Source organism: Ochotona curzoniae, unplaced genomic scaffold (genome assembly GCF_017591425.1).
Source record: "Ochotona curzoniae isolate NIBS_2020 unplaced genomic scaffold, NIBS_Ocur_1.0 patch423, whole genome shotgun sequence".
NCBI classification, from domain to species: domain Eukaryota; kingdom Metazoa; phylum Chordata; class Mammalia; order Lagomorpha; family Ochotonidae; genus Ochotona; species Ochotona curzoniae.
In genome coordinates this window covers 9,633-34,601 of record NW_024466999.1, presented here as the reverse complement: position 1 = coordinate 34,601, position 24,969 = coordinate 9,633, and the positions used below count along the sequence as shown (strand labels likewise).

The window sequence follows — 24,969 nt, the reverse complement described above, 5'->3', positions numbered from 1 at the left end:
TGATGACTCACTCCCCAAGTGACCACAATGTTTGGCGCTGCACCGATCTGAAGCCAGGAGCCAGGAACTTCCTCTAGGTCTCCCACTCGGATGCAGGGTCCCAAGGCTTTGGGCCATCCTCAACTGCTTTTCCAGGCCACAAGCAGGGAGCTGGACAGGAAGCAGGGCAGCCAGAATTAGAACCAGCACCCATATGGGATCCTGGCATGTTCAAGGTAAGGACTTAAGCCACTAGGCTGCCATCCTGGACCCCTCTCTCTTTTTTTTAAGATTTATTTATTATTATTGGAAAGACAGATCTACAGAGAGAAAGAGAGACAGAGATACCTTCTGTCTCCTGATTCATTCCCGATATAGCCATACAGCTGGACCTGAGCTGATCTGAAGCCAATATCCAGGAGCTGCTCTAGGTTCAGGGTCCTGGGCTGTCCTCAACCACTTTCCTAGGGCTCATGTAGCGAGCTGGATAGGAAGTGGAGTATCTTGGACACAATCCGGCACACATATGGCATCCTGGTGCATGCAAGGCAAGGACTTCAGCCATTAGGCTACTGTGCTAGGCCTAGAGCTCCTGATTAAAAAACATTTTTTTATATAGAATTTTTTTTTAATTGGAAAGTCAGATACACAGGAGAGACAGCGAGGAAGATCTTCCATCCGTTGATTCACTTCCGAAGCAGCCAAAATGGCCAGAGTTGTGCCGATCTGAAGCCAGGAGCCAGAAGCCTCTTCTGGGTTTCCCATGTGAGTGTAGGGTCCTCAGGCTTTGGGCTTTCATTCATTGCTTTCTCAAGCCACAAGCAGGGAGCTGGTGGGAAGTGTGGCTCCCAGTAGCACTTCCTGGGTCCTCTCTGATCTGCATATTATGTAACTGCAAGCTGTCCAGTGTTTTGGCTTAAGAGGAGCCAGCACACAGGAAGGGAGTTCCCAGATATGGATACACTACAAATATGATCATCTTAGTAATCAGAGCAGGATCTAGTCAGGCAATCCATAGTATGAACAGACTGGGGCTTTAATAAGTAGAAATTTGGTCTGGTTTTTCCAGTGATTCTCAGGAGACAGAGTAGGGGCGAGTACAGCAAGAATGCTAAGATCTCTGGGAAGGCATGTAGCTTGCAGCTAACTGAACAATAGGTCTCCCATGCAGGTGTAGGGTTCCAAAGATTTGGGCCATCCGCAATTGCTTTCCCAGGCCAGCGGGGAGCTGGATGGGAAGTGGGGCTGCTGGGAGTAGAACCAGTGTCCATATGGGATCCCGGGGCGTGCAAGGTGAGGACTTTAGCCGCTAGGTTATGGCGCAGGGCCCTTCATTCTATTTCTTACGAACTTTCTGAACTTCTCCAAGTTTGAAGGTAATCATTTTTCAGCCATGCCCCACCAGCTAGTAACCAGTTTGGGAGGCTCTAGGAGCCCCGGTACCGAGCACACCAATGTTGGGGCAGCAGAAGTTGTTGGTTTGACCCGGGTGGGCTAAAGCCGCCAGCTTCCAAGAGCCAAAAGGGAGGCCAGACACCCGAAAGGGAGGGAGTTTGGGGAGAGAAAACAACTCAGAGGCCCAGGAACGTGTGGCCGGGCCAGCTGGGGGCTGGCCGGGCTCCCAGGGAGGCGGGGTCAGCTCTCTATCAGCCTTGCAGCCGAGGCGGGGCCTGGCCAGCTGGGAGCAGGCAGCAACAAAGTCCTAAGCCTTGCCTGGCGCCAACCTCCAGTGTTCCAGAGGCTTCCGCTAGACCACAATTCTCAGGGACTCGCCCGGACAGCCTCCCTCCCAGACTTAAGCCTCACCTCCCGCGCTGCGGCCCGTAGCAGGGCCTCTGCGCTTAGCACCGCGGGAACTGTAGTTTTCTAGTGGCGTAATTAGGCCGGAAAGGGAAGCGGTGGTACTACGTTTCCCAGAGTGCAGCGAGGCGAGCAAGGGAAGGCAGGGGGGAAGGGACAGTCGGTCGCAGACCGCGCTGGGTTGCCGCCGCCGCCGCTGCCGCCATCGTGCCAGCCCCTCGGGTGAGTGTCGGGGCTCGCGTCCCGGGAATGGAGCTGGGCCGCAGAAGCCGGGCTCTCGGCCGCCCGGGGCCTCCACGGCGAGGCCCCGGGAGGCCCCTCCCCGTCCCTCCTCCCGGCGGCCCGAAGCCGCGCGGGGCCCGGGCCATGTGTCGCGCGCGGCTCCGCCTCCCGCCGGTCTTCTGAGGCGGCGGCCTCGGGGGAACGCAGGGAGCCAGACAGGAGCTTATCCGGACCGTTCCGTCCCGGTGGCTTGTTGCAACGCCGTGGCAGGGCGCTTCCGGATGGGGCTCCCAGTGCCCCCCCCCCGGTCCAGCCTGGCTCGGCCTCTTAGTCCCGCAAGCTCTTGCAGGCAGTCCCGTGTTCCTCCATCGCCGGCGAAGCACCCGGGGGGATGGGCGGCACCTCCTGGCCCGCTCCGGAGTCCGCCTAAGTAAGGGTTCCTACTTGGCATAGCTGGACCTTTGGGTCCTTACCCGGGTGCCGATCCTAATAGTCTATGTGCACACTGTCCAGCTTGGCTGTCCGCTGGGGGTGCACCTGCTTTCTTTGTAGAACCCATGCATAGCTTTATCTACATGGAGGGCAGGTCAGGACGTTTGAGGCAGGAGAGAGGGTTCCACTAGGCCAGGGGTTCCACCCTTGGCCAACCTTGGAAGACTTGAACTTGATGAGGCTGCTTTGGGCTGGTCGGCCCAACCCCGCCCTGCCCTATCAGTGACCAGGTCCCTCGAGGTTGGCTGTTAATGGAGGAAGCCGGGGAGGAAAGCAGGGAGGTGTGAGGTTGCGTGTGGGAGTTTCTGAGGCCCTTATGAGACGTTTCAGGCACAGCACCATTCTCATCTGTGCCCTTCCTGGAGTCAACGTAAAATTTCTTTATAGGAGAGGATGACTCCGTAAAAATGGGGCTGATAAGGTGGGGTTTCATACACAGAAGAAAATAAAAAGAATCCAGGCCCGAGGTTCATGAACCTAGTGCTAGAAGAGATTGAACTCGAAGGGGGGACCTTAGGGTGTGGCACTTTGGAGCTGCAGGCAGCAGATTATGACTCTAGATGGTGGACCTAGAGCTGGGAGCTGCAGGAAGTCAATCTTCCTCTCTCTGGTTCCTTCACTTACCTGTGAACAGGCAAGGAGTTGGTTGGGCTTTGGATAATTAACACCACAGACACTCACCGCCCAAGTTCTTGGAAAAGGATTGTATCTGGCCAGAGAGCACGTTTTTTTTGTTTGTTTAAGATTGATTAGTTGTTTATTGGAAATTCAGATACACACAGAGGAGAGACAGATCTTCTATCTGCTAGTCTGTTTCGCAGTGGCCCCTTGTGGCAGGAGCAGAGCTGATCCCAAGCCAGGAGCTTCTTTCAGGTCTCCCACGCAGGTGCAGGGACCCAAGGTCTTGTGCCCTTCTCTACTTCTCTCTCAGGCTTCAAGAAGAGAGCTGGATGGAAAGTGAAGCAGCCAGGATACCAATCGGTGCCCATGGGATCCAAGGCTTGTGCAAAGCGAGGACTTTATCCATTAGCCTACCTTGCCAGGCCCGTAGCACTCTTTTACTTATTTTTTAAGCTTTATTTATTTTTATTGGAAAGTCAGATATACAGAGAGGAGGAGAGGCGGAGAGGAAGATCTTCAGTCCGATTATTTATTTCCCAAGTGACTGCAATGGCTGGTGCTACGCTGATCCAAAGCCAGGAGCCAGGAACTTCCTCTGGGTTTCCCACGTGGGTGCAGGAACCCAAGGCTTTGGGCCATCCTCAACTGCTTTTCCAGGCCACAAGCAGGAAGCTGGATGGGAAGTGGGGCTGCCGGGATTAGAACCGAGGCCCATATGGGATCCCAGCACGTTCAAGGCAAGGACGTTAACTGCTAGGCCATGGCCCCGGGCCCAGCACTTTCTTTTCTAAAGGCATGCTTGATTAGTACATTAAGGAACTATCCCAGAAAAGAGACTGGGACTTGGGGGGATGAATTCCTTGTCAGATGTTGGGTCCTCTGAGCCTCATTTCTTGGAGGGAACTAAAACAGCCGAGTCACTGTAGACCTGGTCTTCGCAGCTTGTTGGGGCAGGTCTCAGGGGGACCGACCTAGGCTGGCACCCTCCCTGAGCATTTCTCCAGGTGGGAATGTTCTCGTTCGTGCTTTCTCCTGGTTAGTTTCCCTGCAGTTGAATTGCTCTGCCTCGGCATTCTCTCTGGTCCAGAACAGGCCCGGATGCTGCACAGGGCCTGTTCAACTTCTGTAGTCCACCTCCCGGCCTAGGAGGACAACATCAGGACCCCTTTGCAGGTAGGATTGGGCAGTAAGGAAGGACTACCCACAGCTCACGTAGTCACTGAGGTCAGATCTCTAAACTTGTTCTTAGCTAAAAAATGATACGGCTCACATCTGTTAGAACAAGAAGTAGTTATTTTAGGACCCTCTTTAGTCTGTCTGGGTTGGTGCTTTGCACAACACAACTTTCAGGTTAACTAGACATGGCTGTGAATTAGTTTGGATTTTTAATTTTTAAGGATTTGTTTTGCTTTTATTGGAAAGGCGGATGTACAGAAAGATCTTCCATCCACTGGCTTACTCCACAGATGGCTGCAGTGGTTGAAGCTGAGCTGATCCAAAGCCAGGAGCATCTTATGGGTGTCCCATGTGGGTGCAGGGTCCCAAACCTTTGCCATCCTCTACTGCTTCTTTCCCAGGCCTCAAGCAGGAAGCTGGATAGGAAGTAGAGCAGTCAAGAGACAAGCCAGCACCAAAATGGGAGGCATTGCTGGGAGACAGAGGATTAGCCAGTTGAGCCATCCCACCGGCTACCAGATTTCTTCCTCCTACTCCAATCTGTAAATTTCTTGTAACTTGTTTGAAATTTGCTAGCCACCTTAAGGAGTCTGATATTTCTGGAACTTGGCAGGCCATTGACCTCTCAAGAATGAGAACCATAGGGTTCTAAGGGATCTTTGTGTGCCTTCTGTTCAGGGAATGCTGATCTAGGGAGTGGAGCCTGATGTAGGGTAGTCAGAATATGGTTTATTTGCTTTTTAAAAAATTATTTTTTTATCTCCTATTTTAAATTTACAGAGGATAGGAGAGAAAGATATAAAGATCTTCCATCCTCTGGTTCACTCCTCAAGTGGTTGCAGCGGCTGGAGCTGAGTCAGCCCGAAGCCAGGAGCCAGGAACTTCCTCCTGGTCTCCAATGTGGGTGCAGGAACCCAAGGGTTTGGGCTGTCCTCGACTGCTTTCCCAGGCCACTAGCAGGTAGCTGGATGGGAAGTGGAGCTGCCAGGATTAGAACCAGGTCCATATGGGATCCCAGCACATTGAAGGCAAGGACTTTAGCTGCTAGGCCGCAGCCCCCGGGCCATGGGTGCCAGTTCTAATCCCGGCAGCCCTGCTTCCCATCCAGCTTCCTGTTTGTAGTCTGAGAGGGCAGACGAGGAAGCCTCAAAGCCTTGACATCCTGCAACTGTGTGGGAGACTCGAAACTGGCTCTGGATTCCTGGCTTGGATTGACACAGCTCCAGTAGTTGCAGCCACTTAGGGAGTGAATCAATGGATGGAAGATCTTCCTCTCTGTCTCTTCGCCTCTCTGTATATCTGACTTTCCAGTAAAAATCAATCTTTTAAAGGAAAAAAAACACTGCTGCCTTTCAAAAATATACATTACATATATGTAATGCATATGTAGATATTATGCATGTAATATGTAACAGTAATATATATATATATATTGGTTACACACGTGTGTGTGTGTGTGTGTGTGTGTGTGTGTGTGTAGTGGTTAAGAGGAAACAAGAGAACACTTCTATCCACTGGTTCACTCCCTGGATGGCTACAATATCGTTGCTCAGCCAGGTTCAATTCAGGAGCCTGGAGCTTTGGGTCTGCCATATAGGTGGTCAGCGGCAGGGACCTAGGTAGTTGGACCATCATTGGTGTTTTAGCCTGGCACATTAGCAGGGAACTTGATTGGAAGTAGAGCAGCCAGCACTCAAATAGGAAGCTGAGGTTGTAAGCAGAAGCATTATAAATACGATGCCATAATGTTGGCTGGTCTCTTTCAAATTTCAATTTCAGCTTTTCCAGCTAAACTTTTTTCTGGACTTTCATATACATAAGCTACTGCCAAAGACCATTCATTTGAGAATGACATTGGTGTATTTGTGGCTTGATTTGGTTGCTCCATTACCAACTTTGAAATCTGTGATTCTTTGTGGGCAGTAGGAGTACTTGAATCCTTCCCTGAAAAAGATGGCAATGTGTGGGTTAGTGCTGAGCAACCACATGATCATTCTAGTCAGTGCCCTAGCCAACGGGCCTGTGTGACACCCTCTTACCTTGTCAAGTGGAAGAGAGATATAAGATCAAAAGGGGTCCTTTTCATGGAGCTCCAGGGCTTCTGCCATCCATGACCTGTGACCAAGAATTTTTCACTTTGTTGAGCCTGGTTTCTTTCCTTCTTTTTCTGTTTCCGTTTTTTTTTTTTGTTGTTATTTGAAAGAAATAGTTACAGAGAGAAAGAGAGATCTTCCATCTGCTGATTCACTTCTTAAATAGGTGCAACCACCAGGGCTTGGCCAGATCAAAGTCAGGACCTAGGAGCTTCATCCTAGTCTTTATGTAGATGTAGGAGTCCAAGTACTGAGCTCAAGTACTTGGGCCATCCTCTGCTCCTTTCTTAGTGGCACATAGCAGAGAGCGGAAGTGGACCAGCTGGTACCTTAACTGTTGCCCATAGGGGATACCAGCTAGCTTAACCTGCTCTGCCACAGTATCAGCTCTATGAACCATACTTGTTTGTTGCTGTGTGCTGGCTAGAGATGAAGAACCCCCCCACCCCCTTTTTTTTTTTTTGAGATTTTATTTATTTTTTGTTGTAAAGTCAGATATACAGAGAGGAGGGGAGACAGAGAAGAACTTCTATCGCTGTCCAGCTGTCCTGCTGCGATGGACTTGATGCACGGAGGAGCACTGACTGATGGTCAATAGCCAAAGCTTACTAACAGCACCAGACTTTTTTTTTTTTTTTTAAAGATTTATCTGTTTATTGGAAAGTCAGATATACAGAGGGGAGGAGAGACAGAGAGGAAGATCTTCCGTCCGATGATTCACTCCCCAAGTGAGCGCAACGGCCGGTGCTATGCCGATCCGAAGCCAGGATCCAGGAACTTCTTCCGGGTCTCCCACACGGGTGCAGGGTCCCAAAGCTTTGGGCTGTTCTCGACTGCTTTCCCAGGCTATAAGCAGGGAGCTGGATGGGAAGTGGAGCTGCTGGGATTAGAACCAGCGCCCATATGGGATCCCGGCGCGTTCAAGGCGAGGACTTAACTGCTAGGCCACACTGCCAGGCTCCAGATTCTTTATCTAAACCTTATCAGTTGCTCCTGGTACCTTCCCCGGGGGATTCAACTGGCTGTTGTCTCCCACTGTAGCAAAGATTCTGAATGTCCTTCTACAAACTTCCATCTTTGCAGACCCAAAGCCAGGAACCCAGAGGCTCCTCCAGGTCTCTCACATAGGTGCAGGGTCCCAAAGCTTTGGGCTGTCCTCAACTGCTTTCCCAGGCCACAAGCAGGGAGCTGGAAGGGAAGCAGGGCTGCCAGCATTAGAACCAGTGCTCATATGGGATCCTGGTGCATTCAAGGTGGTGACTTTAGCCACTGAGATACAGCACTGGGCCTGAAGAACCCCTCTTCTTGAGAGAGGTGTGTCTGCAGGTACCTGAGTGTTGTTTGCTTCAATAAACTGGGGGATTCTGGAAATCTTGCTTGTTTTTTTTTTCCTGATTTATTCTTTTTTGGAAAGGCAAATTTTGCACAGAGAAGGAGATAAAGAAAGATCTTGCATCTTCTTGTTCACTTTCCAAATATCTGCAGCAGCCAGAGCTAAGCTAATCTGAATGTAGGAGCCAGGAGCTTCTGCGTCTCCCACATAGATCAGGGGCATAAGGAGTTGGCCATCCTCTGTTTTTTCCCAGGCTGTAAGCAGGGAACTAGATGGAAAGTGGAGCAGCTGAGACATGAATCGGTTTCCTTATGGGATGCTGGCGTTCGTAGGTGGAAGATTAACTAGTTGAGCCATCGTGCTGGCACTGGAATGCTTGGTTCTTTTTTTTTTTTTTTTTCTTTCAAGATTGATTTATTTTTATTGGAAAGGCAGATATGCAGAGAGGAGATACAGAAAGATCTTCCATCCTCTGATTTACTCCCCAAATTGCTGCAATGGCCAGAGCTGAGTTGATCTGAAGCCAGGAGCCTGGAGCTTCTTCCTAATCTCTCTTGCGAGGTGCAAGGCCCCAAAGCTTGGAGCCATTCTCCACTGCTTTTTTAGGTTCCATGAAGGGAGCTGGATTGGAAGTGGAGCAGCTAGGATTAGAACTTGTACCCATTTTGGATCCTGGCGCATGCAAAGCGAAGACTAGTAGGCTACAGTGCCGGGCCCATAATGCTTGTTTCTTAAGGTATTAGATGCTTACGAGGCCCTAGATAGGGTCTTGCCAGAGCCAGAGTAGATACTGGATAGTCTGCTGCCCTCTGCAGAGATGTGTGGGAAGCCACAGGTTCTGCTTGCAGGTGGTTTCAAGCCAGGAGAATTAAGTCCTCTGTCATTCTTACGGTACAAAGCTGTTTAGACCTACTTAGGTGTTTCCCAACCTGTGAGCTTGTTGATTCAAGAAAGGGGAAAAACGGCTCCAATCTTCCCCTTTGTGAATTTGCCTTCATGTGCTTTCTGCTACTCAATCCTAGCCAAATTTATGAGGTGTGTTTGTTTGTTTGTTTTTAACTTTTTTTTTTTAATTGGAAAGTCAGATGTACAGAGAGGAGGAGAGGCGGAGAGGAAGATCTTCTGTCCGATGTCTCAGGGGCTCAACATCAGATGGGAGGTTTTTAGGACTAGGCTTGGAGGTCTCCTTAATCAGACTGGAATGGGGAGGGGCTGTTTGGTGAATGCAGAGCAAAGAAGCCAGAATGTGGGTCTCAGGATTTAGCTTCTGGATCAGTGCAGCCCATGAAGGAAGAAGGGATGGAAGGGGTCTTTGCACTGCTGGGGACATCTAGACCTTGGGTGTCAGCCTCAAGAAAGAAATATGTGCTGCTCAGCTGTCTACACCCCAGACATTGGCCAACGTGGCTACCAAGGTGAGGCAGGGGAGTGATAGGCAGTTACCATTCCTGGTTCAAGGTCTGACAGGTATATCAGACCTTCCACAGAGGGAAATTGTTCTCCTTCTGCCTGACTATTGACTTAGTGCTAATGCAGGAACTGATAACTCTGCACAGTGGGCTCTTGCCTGAAGCTTTCAGTTGGTTTCCTGCTGATATCCCCACAATTAGTGATGAGGAGGCAGGTCACAGGGTTATATCACAGGGAGGGCTGGACCAGGCCACCAGACAAGGTCTTTGAGGGTGTGTCTGTGGGTCTGCTATTTAGCCAGAGCTGCCCAGTAGGTGACCATTCCTTTTGGAATGAGAGATTGTTTCCTAACAGCTTGAATGGAAGTATGGGTAGAGTGGAAGTGGGTCACTGGGCCACTTAAATTGAGCTGGGCTTGCCCAGAACTCACTCCTCCTCCAGAGAGGAAGGGCTGGCCTCTTGGCCTGGCTCCCACATGTTTATGCAGTTAGTCAACAAGTGGTTATTGAGGGCTTGGCTAGGTACCATTGGAAAATAGGGGTGCCCTAGTCAGTTAGACAGGCTGTAAATAAGTATGTATGTGTGTGATAACCTTGTGCAGTAATAAGTTCTAACAAACAATACTGGGACTGGAATTAATAATCAGACAGCTACTTTATTTTAATTAAAATAATTTTTATTTGAAAGGCAGAGTTACAGAGAATAGGAGATCTTTCATCTGCTGGTTCACTGCCCAAAGCCACTAGACCAATCCAAAGCCATGGCCCAGGAGCTTCCTCCAAGTCTCTCACATGTGTGCAGGTGTCCAAGGCCTTTGGTTATCTTTCACTTTTCCCAGGCTATCAGCAGGGAGTTGGAACAGAAGTGGAGCAGCTGGGACTTGAAATGGTGCCTATATCATATATAGGTGCCACTTCTATGTTTAACATGGTACACCGCAGTGCTGTCCCCAATTTTTAAATTTAATTTGTCAAAAAATTTTTTGTTGGGCCCGGCACGGTGGCACAGTGGTTAAGGTCCTCACCTTGCACGCCCGGGATCCCATATGGGCGCCGGTTCTATCCCAGCAGCCCCGCTTCCCTTCCAGCTCCCTGCCTGTGGCCCGGGAAAGCAGTCAAGGACGGCCCAAGGCTTTGGGACCCTGCACCCGCGTGGGAGACCCAGAAGAGGCTCCTGGCTTCGGATCAGCATAGCATCGGCCGTTGTGCTCACTTAGGGAGTGAATCATCGGACGGAAGATCTTCCTCTCTGTCTCTCCTCTCTGTATATCCACCTTTCCAATTAAAAAAGATAATAATAATAATAAATAAATCTTTAAAAAAAAATTTTTTTTTTGTTTATCTGAAAAGGAGAGAGGCACAGAATCAGAAAGAGCAGTAAAAGGTAACTCAAGTACCTGGCCACTGCCACTGATGTGGGAGAACTAGAAATTTTCTTTTTGGAAATTTTTTTTTAATATTTACTTCATTTTGATTGGAAAGTCAGATATAGAAAGAGGAGAGATAGAGAGGAATGTCTTCCATCTACTGATTCACACCCCAAGTGGCTGCAACAGCCAGAGCTGAGCCGATCTGAAGCCAGGGGCCCAGAGCCTCTTCTGAGTCTCCCTTGTAGGATGTAAGATCCCAAGGCTTTGGGTTGTCCTCGACTGCTTTCCCAGGCCCACAAGCAGGGAGCTGGATGGGAACCAGTGCTGCTGGGATTAGAACTGGCACCCATACGGGATCCCTGTGCGTTCAAGGCAAGGACTTTAGCCACTAGGCTACCGTGCTGGGCCAGAAATTTTTCTTTTTGAAAGGAACAGTATTTTTTTTTTCTTTTTTTGAAAGGCAGAGTTATGGAGAGAGACCTAGAGAGAGATTTTTTATCCATTGATTCACTTCCCAAATAGTCTCAATAACCAAGACCAGAGGTGAAGCCAGGAGTCAAAGACTTCCACTAGGTATCCTTCAAAGGGGCGCTCTTACTAATGTTGCTGTTTTCGTCAGCTGCCTAGGCTTGCTGTCTGCCCAGGTTAAAGGGAAAGATGGCCCTTATCCTAATACCCACAGAGCTCTCGGGCTGCACAGGACGTCTTGGGGGACAGTGTAGGTCTGGACACTTTGAGCTGTGGCAGGGCAGACAGCAGCAGTGGAGGCTGTGTCTCCTGGAGGTTCTGCCAGTTTGTGTGTGGGCATGACCACAGCCTGACCCACGGGGAGGTGACCAACATAACAGCTGTTGAGTCTATGTTTTTCCCACTTGTTGATTGGCTTTGTGGCAGGTTGTGAACTGAGAAACACCTTATGCTCCTGTGTAGCAGGCAAGGCTGGTTCCAAACCTTCCCTGCCTGTTTTAGGCTTTCCGGAACATTTCTTAGTCATCCCTGTGCTGCACTTCTATTTTTAGTTTCACTGCTTCCTAGGTAACTTAAAATAAACTGGCTTAGCTTCTTGGATCCTCATTGGCTGGAGTGTTGGTCATAGGCTGTGGGATTGGCTGCATTGCTCCCGTCACTCCCTTCTGGGCTTGAATGAGGCCACAGAGTCTGAAGCAAGCTAGCAGTTACCTTGTCAAGTTGAGAGCTTTGCCATTGCCTTGGAGAAGCCTCAGCCAGTGGCAGCAGCAGTATGGTTGCTAGCTCAATTTTATAGCAGAGGTATCAGACCCTAAGTCAGGTTGCTGGGAGGAATCCCCCTATTTTCTTTTTCATTTTTTTCTTTTAAGATTTATTTATTTTTTTAAAAGACTTATTTATTTTTATTGGGAAGTCAGGTTTACAAAGAGAGAAGAGACTGAGAGAAAGATCTTTGTCCTCTGGTTCATTCCCCAAGTGTCTGTAACGTCCAGAGCTGAACTGATCTGAAGTCAGGTACAGTGTTCCAAGACTTTGGGCCATCCTTAACTGCTTTCCTAGGCCAGAGCAAGCAGGGAGCTGGAAGGAAAGTGGAGCAGCCGGGATTAGAACCAGTCCTCATATGGGATTCTTGTGCATGCAAGGTGAGGACTGTATTTACTAGGCTACCGTGCTGGGCCCAAGATTTACTTATTTTTAATTGGAAAGGCAGAATTACAGAGAGAAGGGGAGACAAAGATCTTCCATCCACTGGTTCACTACCCAAATGCCTGAAATGGCAACTTTCCAGTTGCCCCGCTTCCAATCTAACTCTCTGCTATGGCCTGGGAAAGCATGGGAGGGTGGCCCAACTTGGGCCTTGCACCTGTGTGCGAGACTCAGAGGAAGCTCTTGTTTTTCACCTAGCCATTTGGGGAGTGACTAGCAGATGGAAGAGCTCTTGTCTCTCACTTCCTTGCAACTACTACTTTTTTTTTTAAGATTTTCTTTTTTTATTATTATTTTTAAAATTTTCTTAACTTACTCTGTAATGCTTTATTTGGGAATTCTTAAAATTTTATGCCATTAAACACTTTTATCCAAAGTATAAGGAAGGAAGTTTTTAAAAATATCTCAAATCATGAATATCCCAAACACTATCCTCTATGCAGTTTTGATCTCTTAATTATCCATGCATAGTTGTACACATATTCACATAAAAACATTTGTGATTTTTTTTACCATTTTTTAAAAAATCTTTTACTTCTTTTTTTTTTTTTTTTAAGTTTTTTTTTTTTATTAATAAATTTTATTTTGACATTCTTTACATAGTTAATTAGGGTAAGAAGGTTCGAGGGCTACAGGAAAGTGGATAATACTAATATGTTTTCCATATTGTTACCTTCATGTTTAAAAGGGGGGTATTAAGGGAGAAGGCCCACCCAATTTCCCACCCTCCCCAAGTGTAGGGCATGCTCTGAGGTTCTTGCTCAAGTGGTTTTGATATTGCAACAGTTATGAATCGCTGTCAATCTTGCCGCTCCAAGCACTATGAGGTCTTTGAAAAATCCACTGATTGACATAGTCCATCATAGCTTAGATGGTTGGTTGACCCGTTCTGTCTTCTCTCTTTTCTTTGTTATGGTTCTGAGTCCAGCATTTAGATTAGGAAGATCTCCAAAGAAACTTCTTGTATGTGCTAACAAGTACCGGGCCTGGCACCGTCCATCGCTCCAATCAGCTGGTGGTTGCAATTCCTGGGTTGGTTCTGTTTTCACTCCCGTCTTCCACTGGAGCCAATGGGTGTTGCAGTCCAGTCTGGTTCTGCCCAGCACACACTTGGCCCTCACATAAACCAGCGGGAGCTGTAGCCTAGGTTGGAGCGACCCACAATAACCCCAACCAGGCCCACCCCCTACCCTGGTTTGCCAGTAAGTGTAGCAGTAATCCAGTCTGTCCCACATCCCATTCCACCCCAGCCGCTGTCTTAGTTTTATGTCCTCCTGTGGAAGTGGTAACCCAAGAGGGATGAGCCCACTATTTCCCTCCCAGGCCTCTCCCACTCCCAGATTCCAGTTGATGCTGCCCAAACAAACCTCGCCCACTTTAATTTTGTTTGCACCAGTAGGAATAATCCGCCCAGCCTGGCTTTTCCCTGATCTAGTCCACATGAGGCGCACAGGTGTGGTAGCTCTGCCTAGTCTGGTCTGCCCCCATCCCAGCCCATGCTCTCCTGCGGAAGTAGCTGTCCAGCAAAGGAACCCTCCCTTATTCCCCTGCCAGCTCTGCCCACTTCCTTGCTTGTTCTCAGGCTGGTTGGGCGCTGCGGTCCCTTCTGGTACAGGCAACCTCACCTCGGCATTCCATAATGTGCACTAGTCTTTGTTGCGACCGACCCTGGGTCGACCCACACTGGTGCCTGGATTTGCCAGGGGATGATGTGGACAGATTCAGCCTGGTCTTGCCCCCACGTCTGCCAACTGTATGCCAGTGGGTAGGTTTCCATGGCCTTTTCTGGGCTGTTTCCTATCATGTTTCTTGCGTTTACCTGCTGGGTCTGTGTCCTGCCAGAGGAGTTGCCCAGGCTCCTCCATCAGAACCTCTCCCAATGCCAGGTTTACGCTTACCAGTGGGTCCATGAGCCAACCCTACTCAGTCCACCTCCTGTCATAGCAGGAACTGTGGCTTTTCCTGACTGGCCTTCAACCCAATCTGGTTCTTGCTGTTGGATGTTCCAGCCCAGCCATGGTTTGTCCATACCCACGTATGGCTCACACATGGCTCAGTAGGGGTTTGAGACCCTGCCTAGTCCATCCCACATCTGCCCTGGTCCTCCAGAACACCAGGGGGAGTCGGGGTCCGGCCCAGTTCGGTGCATCCAATCCCAGTCCACACTTGTGCCAAGGGAGATTACAACTGTTTCCAGATCAGAACGCAGCCCCCTTCCAGGCCACGCGCCTCTTGGTGGGAACCTCAGCCCAGCTAGGGTTGTCCCCTTTGCTCCCCAACCGGGTCCGTTCCCAGCCATAGATCACATGCCTGCCAATGGATGCTCTGACTCAGCTTGGCACACCCCTCCCCTGTCCCGAACGCTGCCTTAGACACTGTGGCTTAGCGTCCCTGCCTCCCACAGACCAGCAGGTACAAGAGCCTAGCTTGGCATGACCTCTGCTCCTCCTGGTTTCTAGTTTTACTTGTGGGCTAAGGTTTGCTCAGTCGTGCCTAATCTACTCTGTTCCATTACCAGTTGACACATTGGCCAACTGTTGGAGCTACTTGTGCAGGGCAAGCCCCAAGCCATAGCTTCTGCATGACTGGTATTTGGTGCTCAGAATTATTAGTGATTACAAGTTTTGCTAAGGAAGAGTTACTGCCTCTTTCAGGTCCAAGAAGCACAATGGGTTCAACCTGGAGCTAATTAAGCAGCAACTCAAAGAACCAAATCCCCAGAGCTCCCCAGCCGGGCGGCCAGCAGGCGGAGCCTGGCACCAATGGCGCACTTCACCATGTGCCCATGGCGGCCGTCCGGGATCCAGGCATGAGACGCCCCGTCCTGAGACCCACCAGCTGCCAGGAGGCAGCTGGAGGTTTAAATAACCCAGGCCCAAGGTCGCGCCCCTCCCAAATCCCATTCACCGCCCCATGAAGGCGGCGGGTGGGCCCCGGACCTGCCCAGTCCCGGAGGCCTCCCCCCTCGGTCTACTCACCCCGAAGGAAGCGGCCCCCGAAACCCAGCAGGCCCGGGGAGGACGGCTCACCATGTGCCCATGGCGGCCGTCCGGGATCCAGGCATGAGACGCCCCGTCCTGAGACCCACACCAATCTTTTACTTCTTATTACTATTATTATCATTTTAGATACAGTTCCATAGGCCCCTGGGATTTCCCTTATCCCCTCCCCAATTTTCTCCCCCGCCCAATTGAGTTCCCCTATATCATTACTATAGTATAACTCTTCATACACAGTCATATGTCCATTATTGTGGGCATGGACAATGGCAGAGAGTCCATCATCCTATTGTCATATAGTAAACAGTTTCATTGGGAGTCCATCTTTAGTCTGGAAGTAGAGATGCATACTACATTGTATCCTCACATCTGGATATGTTAGTCTCCATTTCACAGTTACTGTACATCCCCTTAAATGAAAAGCCACAATACAAAATCAACAATAGGAAGAAAAATAGAAATTTACAATGCCATGAAGTTAAATAACATGTTACTAGATATGAGAGTCTCCATTACACAGTTACTATACATCCCCTTAAATGAAAAGCCACAAAACAAAATCAACAACAGGAAGAAAAAAGAAATTAACAACACCATGAAGTTAAATAACATGCTACTGAATGACTAATGTGTCGCTGAAGAAATGAAAAAGAAAATCAAGAACCTTCTTGAAGAAAATGATGCTTCTGTATGATCTGTGAGTCATTGAAGAATTTAATCAGAAGAAAGTGTTTTGAAGAGATGAAACCAACAACAACAAAAAAATCAAAATCTATGAGATACAGTTTCCGCTGATTTTTGTTGGTGAAATGTGTTTTCTGTAGGCAACAAATAGATAGGTTTTGTTTTTTAATCCAGTCTACTAATCTATGATGTTTGATTGAGCTTAAGCCATTTACATTCAAGGGTAATTTGTATGGGTGGTAATTTGGTCCTTTCTAATACTGAGATTCTTTCTTCTGCTTGCTTCATTCTATTTTGGAGACTCTCCACTGTACTTTTAGTTTGTTCCACTGTATTTTTTATTTCTAATGTATCAGCTTTCATTTGATTAATTTCCAATGTGACATATTCCTTAAATTCTTGAACACCTGCTTTACATGCTTCTCGTTGTTGATAAGAAGCTTTATAACAAGTGTTTTGAATTCTGTATCCCCCATTTTCTCAATGTCTTCCTCAGTGAACTCTGAGGTTGGCAAAGGGTTTTGCTCTTTTGCAGGGGAGTCTTCAGTAATATTCATTGTGCTTTTGTCTCTTCTGCTTTTTTTGGTCATTGTACTTCTGGTTAGCAGAATTTTCTCCTTGGGGCAGGTTTCTAAGCTCTGTTGTCACCCATAGGTCTACAGTTCAGTTTTACTTATTGCAGTTGGTACACGGCTCTTTGCAGCCAATTGTGTCACTCCCTCCAGTGAGTTCCAGGTCTGGGTTCTTATGTTAGATTTCCAGTAGCCCCAGCTCCTGGTTCACCACTCTCCACCTCCTGTGATATTGTGCTGAGGCTGCACCATTGTCTGTACAACCTTTCTCCCACTTCTGGCTGGAGCAGGTCCCAGGATTAGGGAGATACCAGGAGTCCTATATAACTAGATTGTTGGTGGTGGTAATCTTGCAGGAACCTGTTGGCTGTTAGGTCTGAGGGCCACACGGACCTATTTTGACCTGTATGATGCCATAGTTGGTATTATTTTCTTGTGGGACCAGTACAATGTACTGAGCTCAGTGAGTATTCATGAGCTCAGTGAGTTCTCATGAGCTCAGCACATGCGCAGCTCACTGTTGTCCCTGCAGTCCTAAAACTTTTGCCACACTGTACAAAATGGCACCTGACGTGCCACTACTAGAGTTTTTTTTTTTAAAGATTTATTTTTATTATTATTTTTTTTTATTGGAAAGGTAGGTATACAGAGAGGAGAGACAGAGACGAAGATCCTCCGTCCGAGGATTCACTCCCCAAGTGAGCGCAACGCCCGATGCTATGCCGATCCAAAGATCCAAAGCCAGGAGACTCTTCCGGGTCTCCCACACGGGTGCAGGGTCCCAAAGATTTGGGCCGTCCTCAACTGCTTTCCCGGGCCACAGGCAGGGAGCTGGATGGGAAGCGGGGCTGCTGGGATTAGAACCAGCGCCCATATGGGATCCCGGGCGTGCAAGGCGAGGACCTTAACCACTGCGCCACCGCACCGGGCCCACTACTAGAGTTCTTAATCTGCTGGCTGTCAGGTCTGAGGACTACCTGGACCTATCTTGAGTGGAATCTGTACGATGCCACGTGGTTGCAGTTCACTTCCAGCTCAGCGTATGCTCAGTCCTTTCCTTTGCCTCTTTAAACAAAATGGTGTCTGATTCGGCCCTCGGAGGGTGGGCTGGGCTGAGAAATCCACACCGCCTGTGTAGTACCTGCTGCTCTGTCTCTGCTCCTGGTCAAATCAAACAAACTAGCAGGACGGGTAGTTCTTTGTCTGGATTCATCTCCCAAGCTCCCAGTGAAAGTCCCTTCCTACCTGTTTACTGGTGGAGCTGCCAGTGAAGTTCAGATCGCCGCTTGCTGAATGCTGCTGGGGTATCAGTCACTGCAGCATCACACCGTTGTTTTCGCTGTTTTCCTGTGTCTGTCAGTCTCCAGGTGCTCCTCTGCTGTTGCTCTGTCCACTTTTGTTTCCTGGAATGTGCCCTCTCCTTCTTACGGTTAATGTTTCTCCATCCGTTTAAACATGTCCTTACCCTATTCTGCCATCTTGATTCTCTTTAAGATTTTATCTTCATTGAAAAGTCAGATAAACAGAGAGGAGGAGAGACAGAGAGGAAGATCTTCCATCTGCTGGTTACGCCCCAAGTGGCCATAAAAGCGGGGGCTGAGCTGATCCGAAGCCAGGAGCCAGGAGCTTCTTTTGGGTCTCCCACATGGTTGCAGGGTCCCAAGGATTTGGGCTGTCCTTGACTGCTTTCCCAGGCCACAAGTAGGGAGCTGGGTGGGAAGTGGGGCCTCTGGGACACAAACTGGCTCCCATATGGAATCCTGGTGTGTGCAAGGCGACGATTTAGCCACTAGGCTATTGCGCCAGGCCCATAAATCTACCTTTAAATTAAAATATAATAAATCTCCAGGGGAAAAAATCTTTAAAAAAGAAAAAGGTGGAACAGCTAGAACTTGAACCTAGGGATTAGGTGGGATGCTGGTGTTTGTAGTTGACAACTTATCCGTCCGTACAACTTTGCTGGCTCTACATCCAGCATTCTTGCAGCCATATCTCTGGGAGTAGGGCTTCACTCTGTCTCAGAGACAAGAGACAGCCTGTTGTGATGAGGGCAACAGCAGTATGGGGGCATGTTAAGAGGTATTATGTTCCTCCTCATAGCCTCTGTTTCCCTTTTCCATGTACCTCAGTTGTTACTGATCCTCTGAACTCGTGTTCCACCCTATCCAGTCAGATAGCTCTTCCCCTGCTGATGAGGAATTGCTCCAATAAGAGAGCCAGGCACTATAATATGGGGTGAGGGCATACCAAGCTATAGCTTAACCTGCACATGACACATTTTCCCGAAATGAGACCTTTAGAAGCCATCTCCCCCTTGCTATCACTCTCAATCAAGCCTTACAACAGTTGGGGTCATGAGGGCTCTGACAAAAAACACTCCACACATAGATGGCAATGTGAAGTTGGAATAAAGTAGTATTGAATCTTTCAGGTTATTGAAAGAAGAGATAGAGGGCAGGTGCTTAGCTCTTCCATAATGATTCCTCTTGGCATTGAAGGGCCTGACCAAGCACCTCTCATGTGTGCCCTGCACCCAGCCCCTCTGAACCTCTTTTTCTCATCCAGGAGCTCCTCAAGAGAAGGGACTGAATGTGGTGTGAATCTGGGCTTCTCACACTGGTCTGGCTTAGGATGGGGTCTCCTTTCCATTCCCCAGGGCCCGTACACATCCCCAGAGGGATAAACCACAGCAAAGGACTCCCCAACAGAGGACCCAGAGGGAAGAGGTCAGCACCTGGTTACCAATGCTTCCTTCCCTGTTACTCTGGTCTTTCAGGTCTCGGCGAGGCCTGGTGACGCTCCAGAATGGGAGACAAGCCAATTTGGGAGCAGATTGGATCCAGCTTCATTCAACATTACTACCAGTTATTTGATAATGACAGAACCCAGCTAGGCGCCATTTACGTAAGTATCCAGCTCCAGGGCCAGAACAAGACTCCAGGAGGGCAACTCCGACATTGAACCAGTGTACAGAGTTCACTTGTGCTTTTGGCAGCACTTGCAGGACTGCCCATATCTCTGAATTTCCGTCCATAGAATAAGTTGCCAAGGCCTGACCCAGCCTCCTGGTTCATACATTTCCTGCTGTTATGGTCTACAAGAGAGAAGATCTGGTATCTTGAGCTGAATATTGTAGAGTTGTCATTCCATGTGGTCAGCAGCTGGTCAAGGATCTTTGTCGTTCCTTTCGGGCTTCTGTTCAGGTTAGACAGCAGCAGGCAGAAATAGGATAATGGTGCCCCCTGGAGGCAGAAGAGCATCTTTGGCGCAAAGCTCAGCTTTCCAAGAGGTCCCAAGTTCAGTTTCCTTTTGGGTTCAGAAGCTCTTGAATTATCATGGGAAACAAATGAGATGAGCTTAGGGACACTAGTGTGTCCTTTCAGAAACTCCTCTATGCAGACATTGTTTGCTGTTTTATACCAAGTACTACTGAAACATGACCCTTACCCAAAGTCTAGATACAGGAATGTCATTGATAGGTGACTGCCCAGCAGGTCTGCCCAAAATGGGGGTGATAGATCTTTCTAGATGTGATCCCAACCCCATGACTGGACGGATCCATTCAGAATTTTTGGAAAGAAAATGTTTGAAGATCATTTGTAGAGGATTTTTAAAAATTGATATTTTAATGAGACAGAGAGAGATCTTTTAATCACTAGTTCATTCCTCAAATAGCCAGGGCTGGGTCAGGCCAAAGCCAGAAGCCTAGAACTCAGTCTGGGTCTCCCATGTGGGTAACAGGGATCGAGGTATTTGAGTCATCATCTGCTGCCTTCCAGGATGGGAAGGAGGGGAGCTGGGGATTGAAGCAGGCACTCCCAATGCAGGATGTGGCCATCCTAAGTTGCTGTGGCTAACGCTGCCTCAACAGAGTGTTTTGAAAAACTGGAACTGATCCAACTGATACCCTGCACATCTGCTTCAGTGTCTATGAATTAAAGCAGGCCTGACCCAGCGAGGAGGGTTAGCAAAATCCTAAAATTAGAACACTGCATGTATGTATATTGCTTCATAGACTTCATGTTTCCTCTTTGAAGATTAGGAAACTGAGACTCAGAAAAATAAGTAACTTACATAATGTCACAACTAGTTAGCAACCGATGTCCTTTTGAGTTCTACCCTGAAGGTTGTGAAAGCGAAGATTTGGAGGGGTAGGGACAGCTTACCTAGTGGGTTGCATGTAGGATTTTGTCTGGTACAAGCAAGGAGTATCAGCTGGCCTGGTCAGCCTCTATCTGCCCTGGACCTGTGAGTACCCTGAAGGCTAGCTGGAAGGCCCACAGTAGAACTTGGTAATGGCCCTGGTGATGGTAATGAATGGAAATATTTCCAAGTTAGTCCTGAAGATTTCTCAAGGATTGATGCTTGTTTACCACATAGTAGATTGACTTTTGTCTGAACCCACACTACTTTGGCATTTTTGAGACACAAGCATATTAGAGGCCATGTGACTTCTTGAATAAAAATAGTAAATGAACCCAGTAGGTATATTTTGGTATAGTCTTTTCAGAGTGTGTACCCTGGAACAAAGGTTTGTAGTTAAAGAAGGCATTGACAGCATATAGTTTGTGAATTACTCTCAGTTTTTCAGTTCAGACAGGGAAACTGAGGTGGGTACTCATTTCTCCCAAGGAAGACCCTTTTTGCTGGCCTTAGAGATCTTTGCCGTGTCTTTTTCAGATTGATGCATCATGCCTTACATGGGAAGGACAGCAGTTCCAAGGGAAAGCTGCCATTGTGGAGAAGTTGTCTGTAAGTAAGGGCCAGAGCTGCAAGGCAGGAGACTTTCTCCCCCCAGCCTTTCTGGCCTCATGGAGTCCACTGACCTCTCTTTCTCTTGTAGAGCCTTCCCTTCCAAAAAATCCAGCACAGCATCACGGCACAGGATCATCAGCCCACGCCAGATAGCTGCATCATTAGCATGGTTGTGGGCCAGCTCAAGGTAATAGTGCTACTGCATTCCTAGGAAGGGGTGGGCAAATGGAGGAGAGCCCTGGGCCTCAGACTTTGCTGCATGTATGACCCAATTATCCAGGAGCACAGAGGAACTGTCAAGCTGTATTGTTCATTATAATACCTGTTGGCCACATGGAGCAATTATTACACTGCATTAATTAAAATTAAACAAAACCAAAATGTAGTTTCTCAGTTGTGTTACAGCATTTTAAGTGTTTGTAATAAGCCACATGGAACAACCTATTATTCAGTGTTAGTAGAGACCATTTCTGTGATTACAGAAAGTTCTGGAGAACAGTAGCTCTAGAGCCTTTTTGGAAAAGGGACAAGAGGTATAAACAAGTTGTGGTACCAAGACTCTGAGTGCTCACACAGTCTGATACACAGGTGGCCCAGCTCAGTGCTCCTGGAGCTCATGCTGCTGTTCCCTAGATTGGCTCCTGACCTACCAACCAGATTTCTGGAATTCCTGCTTCTTTTTGCATTTTCTCCCTTCCCTTTCTCATGACATGTCATCTTCAGAATCTTTCTGTAGATCCTCATACCCTCCCTTCCAAAACCCACTGTTCAGTGCCTGTTTCCAAGAAGCTGCTTTGTCTCAGTGGCCCAGTCTCAGCTTTTTGTGAGTGTATCCTAGAGAGACTCACTGGGCAAGCTGGGGCAGGGCCTCCTGAATCAATGTGGTTGTGGAGGGAGGAGGATTTAGGCCTCTGCAGTGGATCCAGAAAGATCTTCCCTTGGGCCTGGACTTGCCTGTCCATTTCTCTTGGTTGTCCAAGATCCCTTTCCCACCTAGGCCACAGGATTCAGACAGTCTCCTGGGAACTCAGTACCAACTTAGATTGGTAAAGCTGATGTGAGAAGTGCTGTCCCTTCTCACCAGGCTTCAGTTTCTTCCTGGTGTTGCTGTCGAGCTTGGATCCCCCAGGTGACTAGTTTCTTCCTTACTGATGTTAATTCTAGATGGGTGACTTAAGAGAGTAGAGGTTAGCTCACAACCTGCTTCAGACTGTACCTCATAATGATTTTCTACGGCTTGGCTAGTTTTTCACCATTCTGTTTCCACTGCAGATGTTGTATGATGACAGGAAACAGATCACCTGATGGTGAGATTGTAGCTTTCTTTTTTCCTATAGAGCTATGATTACATTATAGATGCTGTGTTTTGAGCCTGTTAACAGCATTTTGATATTCCTAAATTCTGTACTAAGTATTATGGGATTCTTTCAAAACTTGGGTCACTTGTGCCTGGAAACATGGGCTTGAAGCAGCTGTGTCATCACCTGTTAGCGTGGTGATTTATTTTGTGCTTGAAGCATACATGGCAATATGAGCTGCTGTTTCATGGTTACTGTATCCTGGTGTGGTGTTTATGTATTACAGTAGTTCACAGTCACCAGTGCCCTTCCCCTGTACTAGGATTTGAGAACAGTATTCCATAGGGCCTGATCCCAAGGTTGGTATTCTTTGTCTCATTCCCCTACTACAAGCTCCCTTTCTGTTCCTCTGACACCTCACTGAATCATTTTCTCTTCTCAACAGGCTGATGAAGATCCTATCATGGGATTCCACCAGATGTTCCTACTAAAGAACATCAATGATGCTTGGGTTTGCACCAATGACATGTTCAGGCTTGCCCTGCACAACTTCGGCTGACCTCCTCCCAGCAAGGCACTCATCGCTGTTTCCTCCTCTCTCCTCTTCCTGATACTATTCACACTCCTCCAGATGCTCCAAATATCATACACAAACGAGCAGGGCCGTGGTGGGAGTGGGCACAGTGCGCTGCTGCCACCGGCGTGTTGTGCATGATGTTTGGACTCTAGACTAGTCGCATCTGACAGGAGAAGTTTGTGTTTACCAGCGCATGCCTTGGAAAGACTTAAATAATGCAAAAGGTTGTCTTTTTTTTTTTTTTTTTTTTTTTTATCTACTGACAAGTTGCTCTAGTAACCCAAAGAAGTGAAGGAGAAAGCAGCTGCCTCACCGCCCAGATTTTGATTTGTTCAGATGTTTCAATGCCTCATGATACAATAAAACCACAAAATTTTCTTAACAGTTCAAATTGTTTTAATTAGTTGACTAGATGGCTGGGCATCAGTAACTACCCTGCCCCATGGTCTCATTTCTCTCCCACCTCTGCCTGCGACTCAGCAAAAACCTGTTGCTAGGAGAAAATCTACTGAAGCAGCACTCCCATCTTCCTTCTTTCCAAAGCCCTGTGGGGCAGAATTCTCAGCCTACCTGGTCCTGGGAGTGCAGATGGGGAGAGCTCAGGTCTGGCCTGAAGTGGCCCCTGCACTGAAGCTTCTGCAGGCAGTTGTGACCCCTGATGCTTGATAGTTGTGACCTCTGTGCTTGACAGGTTTATGAGAGACAGGACCCTGTATCCTTGCTGAAGCCACTGAGGCCTTGGCAAAAAGGGCCATCTTGTTTGGACCCTCCAGACTAATGCCTCCACAAGATCAAAGAAGGGACCTACTCTGTTCTCCACAAAGGTCATTGATCATGTCCTGAATACCCCACATCCTCCAAGCCAAGGGCAGCTCAGATCATGTGCCATCTGTCCTGACAGGCAGCCTTCATACTGACCAAGACAGACCCCGTTTGGTTGGAGCAGAGACATGGAGCTGTGGAAGACGGCAGTCTGAGTGTGAGGGCGCTCATGCCATCACTCCTCAAACCCCTGCAGGGAATTCTAGTCCTCCTTGTTCTTCTCTCATACACAGTCACACTGTCTGGAAAACCACACAAGTCTTAACTATTAGGGTAGTTCTGCTCCTTAGTTTTGGGGACAGAGGCCTTGCCCAGCGCACATTTAGCCCTGAGACCTCTGTAAGGTATAAACCTAAGGGCAAGATAGCAATTGCAGGCCAGTAAACCAAAACCAGAATTTGGATTAATGTCCTGATAGGGTCTTGGGGTCAGTGAGGGCACCACAGCCAAGCTTGGCCTGCAAGTGGATACCCTTTCTTCATCCGCACTCTGGGTGGAAACTGAGGACTCTGACCCCACAGCTTGCCTGGCTACCCTGGGCAAACTGCACTGCCTAGGCCATCTTTAGGAGATGTCAGTGGGGCTTGATCTCTTACGTTGCTGTGTATGTGGGGGTGAGGGAGAGGTAGATGCCTGCTACCTCTGAAGCCACCCTGTATAAAATCTGCAATACAGCTTCCTCCATGTACCTGTGCCTGAATTGTCTGCAATAAAAAGGTGTTTGTAAACCATGGTTTCTTTCTTGCTACATGAGTGCCAGGTGGGACCAGGGACGGCTGGTGGACAGAGGGAGTAATTGAGACCATTGAAGTGAGACCTTCTATCCTGTCAATAATTCCCGGGCTTTATAGTCTTGCAGGTTCCCCCAGACCTTAGGCTACCTGGAACCATTTCCTAAACCCAAATGTCAATAAAGTGAATACCTTTGGGGCTGAGCAGCTGCATTCTAAACGGTAGACTTGACTGTCATAGAAACGAGTGACCATGGACCTGATGGTTTAGGGTGGCCCAATACGTGGGCATTCGCCCTGTAAAAAACTTCCCTGATCCCGTTGGCACCGAGAGAGCTGGGAAGGCGGCGTTCCCAGACGGA

General features: G+C 48.3%; 1 protein-coding gene across 1 annotated transcript; it reads left to right on the top strand.

Annotated features, from left to right (window-relative positions):
* Positions 1-1,746: 1,746 nt before the first annotated feature.
* Positions 1,747-23,438, top strand: LOC121167707 (nuclear transport factor 2). The gene is made up of 5 exons (XM_040997272.1): positions 1,747-2,001; positions 19,201-19,328; positions 21,105-21,176; positions 21,268-21,366; positions 22,923-23,438. The coding sequence occupies exons 2-5, from the start codon at positions 19,230-19,232 to the stop codon at positions 23,034-23,036; spliced, it is 384 nt and encodes a 127-aa protein (XP_040853206.1). The 5' UTR covers positions 1,747-2,001; positions 19,201-19,229; the 3' UTR covers positions 23,037-23,438.
* Positions 23,439-24,969: the final 1,531 nt, after the last annotated feature.